Here is a 10209-nt window from a genome sequence, read left to right as displayed (position 1 = left end):
TTCTGGTAAATCTAGTCAGCCAGAGGTCCCTGTTCCAGGAGGATCAGCTGTTCCTCATCTATGGCAATCCATTGTCAGTATTCCTTTGGATAGAATTGGGGTCTGCTGAAGAACAGCCAGTACTCTTAACTGCTGAATCTCTTCAGCCCCTTCAGCCCATTAAAAAAAAAAATCAACATGTGGGAGTTCTTTACATATTTTGGGTACTTATCCTTTGTGTCAGACATGTTAGAATACTTTTGTGAATACATTTTTCCAGTCTGTGGGACATATACTCCATTTCACTAATGGTTATTTGCTGATGAACGGAAGTTTCTACTTTTGATCATATCCAATTTAATCAGGAATTTTTCCTTCAGTGTTTCTTGATTCTGGGAGCATATGTAAGAAATCTTTTACTGCCCCTGGTGAGAAGGTAGATTTGGTTTTTCATACCTAGGTGTGTAATCCATCTCAAAATTTGTATATGATCATAAGGCAGGTATCAATTGAGTTTCATTTCATTTTTATATTTATATCTGCTGTTCTAACACTTGAAACTACTTTCATCATGTTTTTCACAAAATTTGAAAAAAACAAAGTTAAAGACCTGCTTAGTCAGAGAGGTATAAAAGTAATTTGTCTTAACAGTCTATAAACTGAAACTTTGGGTCTCTTAGATACCCCCACCCCATGATCTTGGTTTCTCTCTCTCTCTCTCTCTCTCTCTCTTTCTGAGTTTTACCCTGCCTCCCCCCCCCCCCCCCCCCCCCCCCGCACAAAGTACATTGTTCCCCTGCATGCACATGTAAAGGCCAGAGGTTGACACTGGGTGTCTTCCTCCATCTCTTTCATTTAATTTTTTGAGACAGGATCTCCCAATGAACCTAGCTGTTTTGGCTAGACTGACTGACCAGCAAACTCTTGGGATATGCCTGTCTCTGTCCTGGCAGCCTTGGAGCTACAGGCATGTGCCAGCAAAGGTCTTCATGCTTACATAACCCCTGAGCCATCCACCCAGCCTAGCTGTTGCTTTTCATAGGCTCTGTATCCCTGCAATCTATTCCAAGCTGTTTGGTCCAGGCAATCCTTTGTCCAAAAGGCAATGGCTTATACAGAGTCTTTCCTACTGAGAAGAAAGATGTCCCCTGGCTCTGCACAGAATTGCTCTTTCCTCAAGCTTATAGCTGTTTTCTTAACGTAGGGCAGTCTTCCAACTGCCCCTGAGCTGTCTGGCCATTCCCCTTCGGAGGTGTGGACCAGAGATAGATGCTTTGTCATTTCCATCCTGGTTAACTCCACGTATCTTAGCATTTCCACTGTAACTGTTATACTTGTGGACACTAGTAGGCTTTTGCCTGCAGCCCTGTTCCAGGCTGAGGTATCTGTCTAGTAGTGGTTTGTCGCCATTTTCTCATGCATGAAGCTTATTCACTCTAGTTTTTTCGTGGGGCATGAACTGTACAGACACCACCTCTCTTGTTAATAAACATTCACCCCTTCTCTTTCAGTGTGGGAATTTTGCTGTGCTCGTGGATCTTCATATATTGTCACAAGGTTCAAACAAGGATACCAGCTGGTTTTCTGAACAGAAGAAAGAGGTACAATAGAATGTTTTCTTCTTTAAGCACAGGCTTTCAAGGTAGCTGCTAGAAGAAATGCTGCTCCTCCCCAGCCCTCATTTTCAGTAGTGGGAAAATGACAAACTCATATATACTCATACCTTCCCTTTAGAAACTTACACACCCATGTGTTTCATATGCTAATCTGTTGTTGACTTGATTGTTTTTGTGTGTGCATGAGTGTTAAGGGTTGAATCCAGGGTCTTTACATGTTACCTAGGCAATGCCAAGGCTCTTTCCTCATCCCTGACACTATTATTATAAACAGAAATTCCATGTCTCTTTGTTTTGGGAAAAGTGATTTTCTGTGTTTCAAAAAAGGAAGAAAAAGAAGCTAAACTGTTGTAAGTAAGCAGGGATTTTTGATCTGAGTCGTGGGAAGGATGACTGCACCTGGAGCAGGTGTGGAGGTTCATGCAAGGCTAATCTTCACATCTGCCTCAACCTTAATCTACCACCCTTCATTGTTATGAGCCTTTGACAAGTGAAGAAATACTTAACTGGTTCTCCTGTTGGCCAGCTAGCAAGCAGACTCTTGAGATGGATGTGTAACTGGCTTTGAACAACACAGATTTGGACTATGTAGGTCTACTCATCAATGAAATTTTAGGAGGTATGTGACGATTTGAAAAACTCTCAGGTGAACTTCATAGCTTAAAAATATTGAAAACTTTAAGAAAAAAATATAGTAATCTGTTTTACCATTTACTACCAAAATTTGCTGCATATAGACTCATAGGCCTCTGTTGGATGTTACAATGAGCTCTGAGTTATGAGGACTATTTGAGTTGGTCATTGTCATGTGAGCAGTGTCATTCTAATAAACTGCCTGTCAGAGTAAAAGATGATATCTTACAGTTCTTGAGTATATAACCATATATACCATATATAACACATCTAATATAAGAAAATACATCATTTGACAATTTTCCATTGGTAAGGCTTTCTAGTAAATAAATACTAGGCTATTATGGAGCTGAAGAGATGGCATGGCGGAAAGAGTACTTGCCGCTCTGGCAGAGGACCCAAATTTGGTTCCCAACGCTCATGTCAGGCAACTCTTAACTGCCTGTAACTCCAGCTCCAGGGGATGCAGCACCCTCTTCTGACCTACAGGCTCCTATATACACATGGCATATACTCACACAGACACACATACACATGAAGAAAAATGAAATAAATCTTTTAAAAAAGAGTACTAGCAGTTAAGTTATAGGGAAGTCGCAAGCTATCCTCAGATTTCCAAGTGTGCAGGAAGCCAGTGCTCCTAACCTGCATGTTTTTCAAGGATTGATTATGTGATATTTAACCTCCAGGAAAGATTTAGCCTCTGCAGTCTGCAAGTTTGTCCAGATAAGGCCTCAGTCTCCTGTGGTTTTCTACACTCTTGCTGTGGGCTACTGTGGTGGTTTGGTTCTCATTCTGTTCTTTGTTTCCTTCTCTGGAAATCAGGGTAGGTAGTGAGGCAGGGCTCAGAGAGTAAAGGTGTTTGCTGGCCATCATTATGATTTGAGTTCAATCCCCAGACCCACATGGTGGAAGGAGAGAACTGACTCCTTCAGGTTGTCCTGACCTCCACGTGTGCACACACACCTACAAATCCACACCATAAATAAATGAATAAATAAAAAATATAATTAAAAAAAACCTAGAACATACTGTACTTTCTTTCCTTCATGGTATTTATTTGCTGCCATTACTTTTAGAGAAGTGAATAAAAGTAAATTTTATTAAGTAGTAATATTATATAGTAATGAAACTCATGATGGCAGAGTGAAAAATCTATTTTGTGATAAATTTTGCCTAAGTTTCGGACATCACTAAAACTCACCTACCCACCCACACATGATTTTAAAAAATACATTTCATTCAGACAGTAACACTGCCAGTATTTTGCTGTCATTAGCTTGCCAAGGACACCTAATGACGTGAAGCTGAGAGAGGGCACAAGGCTCACTATGATGAATTCTTCAGTCAGGAAATGGACCAGCCCCTCCCTCCACCACTTACCTACTTATACTCCGAATCTTTAGGTCACTAACACATGTCTGCATGTGTTAGACATACACACAATTTATCCCAGAGTAACTTGCAAATCATTTTATTCATTGCCCCCAAAGTGACTAATATTTCTTAGAAGGGAGGGATCTTAGCCCAAAAGCTTCTGATGTCTTTAAAATCCACCATTCCAGGCCCTGATTTTCCTATATTCTCTCACAACTTTACCACTTTGGCTGTGGAACTTTAGTACGCATGGGACAGTTAATGTGAAATGTTCTAGAACCACTGGTATGTGAGTCACCTCCTTGACAAAGCATGAAGCTAGCATTTTTTTTCTCAATGTGCCATATGCAGTTACAGCGTCCAACTACTGCTTTCTCCAGGGCAATGAAGCATGACTTAGCCAAGACACAGGATGCATGATGGGACCTGCAGAGAGATGCTTCAATGCTGGCCAGAAGAGGTCTAGCCACTCCAGCAAGCTGAGCTTTCCTCATGAAGCAAAGTAGATGGTTTACTAGCTCTGCTCTAAGTTGTTCCTTAAAAATATGTGTTGACTCATGTTAAAATTACTCTGGGATAATTTACGTGTTGCTTAAGAAAGGAGAATTGAAGAAATTTTATGACTTTAGCTGTAGATGGTTAGTGTTGATATTTGCATATGCTCAGTGTCAATGCTTTCTTTTTTTTTAATCATTAGAACATCTCATGATTGGAATTTCATGGACAACCAGGTTGATTGCATTTTAATAGTCACTTTATATGGTGAATGTCTAAGTATATCGTTACATTTTCAAAAGAAAGAGTTAATTACATATATTGAACATGTTTCTTTTGAGTTCAGTTTAAGTGATCTTTGTGCCCAAGCAGACGACTCAAATTGTCCCATCTGTAAACTGAAGGAAGCAAACATAAGCCCCTGTTACCCCGGAGAAGCTACACACACCTCTTACTCACTCGTTGATTTCAGCTTGGTCCTGTCATCTGTCCCTCAGATGCTGCTGGCTTTTTTCCTTCTCCTGCACAGTGCTGGGTCTGAAGAGGATGCCTCACTAGATGTGGCACAAGCAGCTCTTAGGTGCCTTGGCCACACTTATGTTGTCCATCTTTCATTCGTGAAACACGATTCACAGAAGGAATGTCTACACTATAGGGAGAAACACCATGTGTATGGGCTCTATTTTTATCATACTATTTTTAGTTCTAGCCTTATAGGGTATTTATGGCTAAATTTTAACAATCCTTGTTGCCATGTATGTCTTCCACATATTTTCTAGCTCAGTCATAGTTGAGCTATGAGAAGCAAAATTATCTAATTGTTAAAACAACAGTATGAGGCAAGGCTGCCTTTCTGTTGTGTGAACAAGGCCAAAACACTCAACTGTAAATGGGTATCTTTATATTCCACAAAGCACTGCATCTTTGGGCTGAAAATGAAAAGCAGGAGAGAGGAGACTGGTATTTGTATTTTATCTAGAAACTTCTATTTATGTATTAAATCAAGGGTTTTATAATACTGTCTAAGGGGTACAAATATTTACAGTAAAGTAATTCACTGTGGTTACCCCAGAGCAGCTTAAAACTTTGTTCATGTTGTAATTATGGATTTTAAAAGATTAACCTGTGATGGCTTTGCAAGAAACCAGTGAAACAGGTTTGAGGTGACCTGAACAGCGCTGAGCCTGCTGCAGAGTCGTTGGGAATTGATCCAGGATTTATCAGTCCTTAGGTATCAGTTTTGCATGTAGCTTCCCCTGCTTTCCTATAGTAGATTACATTTTCCTGGTAACCAGGAACTACTATGCAAAGTGTCTTCCCAGTGTGCAGTTGGACTTTTGAGTTTCATATTTTCTTTATTACAACTATTACAAGTACATAAACCAACTGATATCTCCAGAAATTTATGAGTGGTATGATATGCTGAAATTTAATTCATACCTGTTTCCGTTACTTAAAAAACATTAACTCCAGAGAAATGAGAAGTCTTTTTTTATCATTAATAGATGAATTATAGTGTGATTTAATAAAAGGCAAATGGGTGTGTACAACAGCTTTATCAACAAGAGTGGGAAGATTAGATTACCCATTCCACTGTCTGTTTAACCCACCACTCAACACTGTTTCTTTTGTGTTAGTAAACTTTAGGTCAGAAACTAATGAACGATGAAGGACTGGACTGGTGCTGTAGCTCGGAGGTAGAGCTCTTGCCCAGCGGGTTCCAGGTCCTGGATTCAATCCCCAGCATTATAAAATAAAAGAAAACATAAAAAACAAATTTGAACCACACTTGAAAACTTGAAAATTTTCACTGTTTCTGGCTTCTCTTGAACAAATGAGGCACCTGGCAACATTGTACCTGTAGCAGGATGATAGTGCAGTGAGCCAGCAAGCCCAGCACGTTGCTGCTTGTGGCCCGGCCCTGGTGCCACCCACTCTGGCAGTCAGTGTGTCTTACTCCTGGCTCCTTCCCTCCCTGCAGTACCCTGCCTGCCACTCTGAGCACTCCCCAGGACCTCATGCTACAGGCAGACTCCATTTGGCCTGTCTCTTCTGTCTCTCATAGTGCAGTGGGCTGATATTTATGTAAAAAGTGTTCTTGATTTCACAGAGCACCCCAATTTTGAAGTAAGGTTTTAAATCTTCCTTTTTGAGTTGTGAAACTGAAGAAGAGAAAAGTGAACTGTGTAAACATCATGACTTGGAAGGGTCTTTGATAGCGCATCTAGACACGATGCTGTCCAGGAGCACATGCGATGTTCCTGTAGCATTCACAGCTGTGCGCAAACCAAATGCCAACTTTAGCTTCTTTGTGTGTGCAATCTTTTCTTTTTTGCATTGCATTAAACTAGAATGTTATATCCATTTTTTTTTTTTACTTAGGAAGTCTGTTTGCTGTTAAAAGAAACCATTGATTCAAGAGTTAAGGAGTACTTGGAAGTTTATAAACAGCACAGGCCATCAAATACAGAATTCACAAGATCCAGTCCCTTGTCCTTAAAAGGTAGGCAACAAGCACTGTGATTTTGGACAAAGAAAATAAAATTTCTGCTTTGTAGAGATTACAATTATATTTGACTTGACTGTCATGTTAGCATAGTGATACATTAAAAAAAATATGCTGTAATGAAGATACGGCACTTGAGTAACAAAAATTAACCAAAAAGCCCTGAAGGGCTTTTAATGGTAGGAAAAATATATAAAAATAGCAAATAAAACATTCCTAAAGAAATTATAAATTTCTTAAATGTTTCTTCTTTTTTTGACAAATAGTCTTACAAATGGATTTCTATTAATGCTGACTTAAATTGATTCAGGGTGTTATTCCTTTTTAAATGTTTTCACATATGTCATTCTATTTCAGATGTTCTCCAACAGGGTAGTTTTCTTCCCAGGGACATCTGGGGATGTGTGCAGAGTTTTGGTTGTCATTACTGATAAGAGGTGGGGTGCTCCTGGCATATGATGGATAGAGGCTAAGGATGACCCTACACATCCTACAGTGCATAGAGCATCCCCTTCATAAAGGATTGCCAGCTCCCAAACCTGAAGGGCAGCAGCACTGAGATAGCTGTCCTGTGATGACTTGGCATAGTTGTCTTTATGTTATAAAAAAGAAGCTGAGGGTCTGCTAGATTAAGTAGCACGCCCAGTACAGGTCACCTTAGTATCTCTGTTCTTAATTTATCGATGGGATTTATTTAGATTGCATCTGATACTGTTAGTTATAAAGTGCAATGAACAACCTAATAATATGCATATTTGTTACTTCAGATTCTGATTTGATGTTTATAGTTGTGTGAACTTGTAAGAGCTCCTCTGTGTGTATGTGGGGGGGGGGAATGACACACTTTGCTATGCAAGTGCCCTACCACTTAGCTATATGAGCTACATCTTTAAACTTTTTTTTTTCCTCTCCCCTTCCTTTTTTGAAACAGAGTCTCTTGGACTGGCGAGCTGGCACAGCTGTTAAAGGCTCAGTCTCCCTAAGTTGTCCAACTCCAGGCTAGCCTCAAACTTGAGATCCTCTTGCTTCAGTCTCCCAGGTACTAGAATTACAGGCATGTACCATGTCACCCATCCTGTAAGAGCTCTTTAAGGATATTAATGCCATATGTAATTCAAAGGTTGCAAATGTATTTTCTTCATTTTCCATTTCAATGTGCTTGCATGCGTGTAGGTGCATTTGTATATTTGTATGAGTGTGAGTGCACGTGTGGGTGCATGTATATGTCCAAGGTTGATGTCAGGAATCATCCTTGATCATTCTTCCACCTTCTTCACTAAGGTCAGGTCTCTCACTCAAACCCAGAGCTCTCTAATCTGGCTGGTCTTGCTTGTCAGTTTGCTCTAGGGATCCTCTGTCTCTGCCTTCTGAGGCTAGAATTACAGATGGCCACAGTGCCTACCTGGCATTTCTGTGGGTTCTGGGAATCCAAAGTCCAGCCCTCACACTTGGATGGCAGGTACGTTGACCACTGAACCATCTCCTCAGTCCCCACAAATGATCTTTCTGTAGTTGTCATCTACCTTTCACTTTGTTTATTTAACTGTACAGCCACAAACCAGGAGCCATTTGCAGGCTCCCAAGAACACTAATGGAATGAGTGCTGGGACGGGGTAGTGAGATGATAATGTGGCCAGAGGAAGTCGTGATGGTGCTAATGGAATGTTATTATTCACTCTTTGGGAAGTGCTTAGCTATTAGTATCTGTCCTTGATAAAAAGGCCCATCTTCTGTCCCCGTCTTCATGCTAACACTCTTTGAACATATCTTTTGAGGGTCACATGATGGCAGTCACTTTCTCTGAAGCCCCCAGCCAGTCTGTGCTCTCACCTCACCTGGACCAACCCCAGCCGGTGGCCAGCTAGGTGACCAGTGGGCTACCTTCTGTCCATACTGCAGTTAGGCTATCCTTAAAACTCACAGGTCTGATCTTGTGCAGCTCTGCAGGTGGCCCTTTAGGATGCCCTCAGGGTCCCCAGGTAAATGCTAAGACCCCAGGGGCTGCCCATCCTTGGCTTTTATCACTTTTTCCTTCCTGTGCTCAAACTGCCACTCACTGACTTAATCCCTTTCTTCCAGAGTTCCAATTTGCTTTTCTGGAGCCTTTACCCCCACTGGAGCCATGTCTTCCCTTCCTCTGTGTTACCTTTAGCTCGTTGGTCAAAGCTCATTCAGGGCAGTCCTGACCTGTCCACAGGTCCCAAGTACCTTGAATTTGCCTTTATACCATTTTACAAAAATCTGCCTCTTCACAAATGTGTGAGACACCAAGGCTGGTTCTGCCCTGTGTGGTCTCTGTTGTCTCTCCAGCGTGAGGACGGTTCTGAATGCAATAATGCAGTAATATATATTTGTATAGGTGATAGGTCCCCTAAATGATTTGGTCTTTCCTTTCCTAGTAAGGTCGAAAATTGCCATAACTTACCTATTTCTGGCAGACCTACATTACTTACACCTCTGTGCCTTTACTTTTGCAAGCTTCTTCACTGTCTGACAAACTTGTTAACCCCAAGTCCCAACTCAAGTATTATTTTCTTTAACCAGTTTCCCCTTTTCCTCTGATCGCCTATAGTAATACATTTAACATTTATGTAACCTGCCCCACATTGTATTTTTATTGCGTTATAGTCTGTTTGTTTGCCTGCTGTTCTCCCTCCCTTTGGGGGAAAGACTGGCTGTCACCCCTAGAAGCTGCTCACCTGTAGAGCACAGAGAGCCGTGATGAGAGCTCACACACTCAGTTCTCAGAGGTGTCAGGGCTGCACTCCTGTCTTTTCCACTGGATTGCGTTCCACAGATGATAGGTTCACCTCGGCCTAGTCTGTGCACTTTATTTTTTCCGTTCCCAGATCCGTATCAGGGTAGCATGCCTCAGCATGGCATGTGTGCTAAACATGTAATCCTGGATAAGCTGAAGTCTCCAAACTGGTCATTTTGCTCAGTGCTCTAATAAGATTAATGTTATTCATACTGTGAGTTTTCTTTATTAAAAACTCCATAAACTAATTTGAGGGTATTTCTTTAATCATATAAAAAGTACAAGGATTACTCACAAAATCAATGAATAGCATAGCGCAGATTATCAATACCTTCATCCTTTCAGTCACCCTGAAAAACCATTTCGGTGGAGTCAGTAAAAATTTTTGATGTAAAGAAGTTTTCTAAAATGTCAATTCCCAACAATTCCAAGTCAGTATTTACTCTTGTCTTGCCCCACATTGGGAGCTACTTGGGAGTTACAATGGCTTTAACTTTTGCCAGACTAACAGTTCAAACCTCAAACAGAAGGAAGAATCATGTTTTTCGATTATCTTTTATCTTTATATTTTTATGTGTTCACTGACTGATCTGCATATTTACATTTTGGATTTATGTTGGATTGTTTGCCCTCCCTCCCTGCCTCGCTCCCTCTCTCCCTCCCTGGCTCCCTCTCTCCCTCTCTCCCTCTCTTCCTCCCTCCCTCGCTCCCTCTCTCCCTCCCTGGCTCCCTCCCCCCCCCCCCCCCCTCTCCCCCCCTTTCTCCCTCTCCCCCTCCCCCCCCCCCCCCCCCCCTCCCTTCCCCCCCCTCTCCCCTCCTCCCCCTCCTTTCCTTATATTTTCACT

At 41.4% G+C, this 10209-nt stretch overlaps 1 protein-coding gene across 1 annotated transcript in view; it reads left to right on the top strand.

Annotated features, from left to right (window-relative positions):
• Positions 1-10209, top strand: part of Slx4ip (SLX4 interacting protein) — a 71868-nt gene that overhangs the window by 8750 nt on the left and 52909 nt on the right. Inside the window, 2 exon segments of the mRNA XM_029560672.1 lie at positions 1491-1580; positions 6483-6603. Of these exon segments, the coding sequence (XP_029416532.1) occupies positions 1491-1580; positions 6483-6603 (211 nt within the window).

The sequence above is a fragment of the Nannospalax galili genome, unplaced genomic scaffold (genome assembly GCF_000622305.1).
Source record: "Nannospalax galili isolate Female #2095 unplaced genomic scaffold, S.galili_v1.0 scaffold151, whole genome shotgun sequence".
Classification (NCBI taxonomy): Eukaryota; Metazoa; Chordata; class Mammalia; order Rodentia; family Spalacidae; genus Nannospalax; species Nannospalax galili.
The sequence above is the reverse complement of the archived record's forward strand: the minus strand, read 5'-3'. Positions and strand labels throughout refer to the sequence as shown.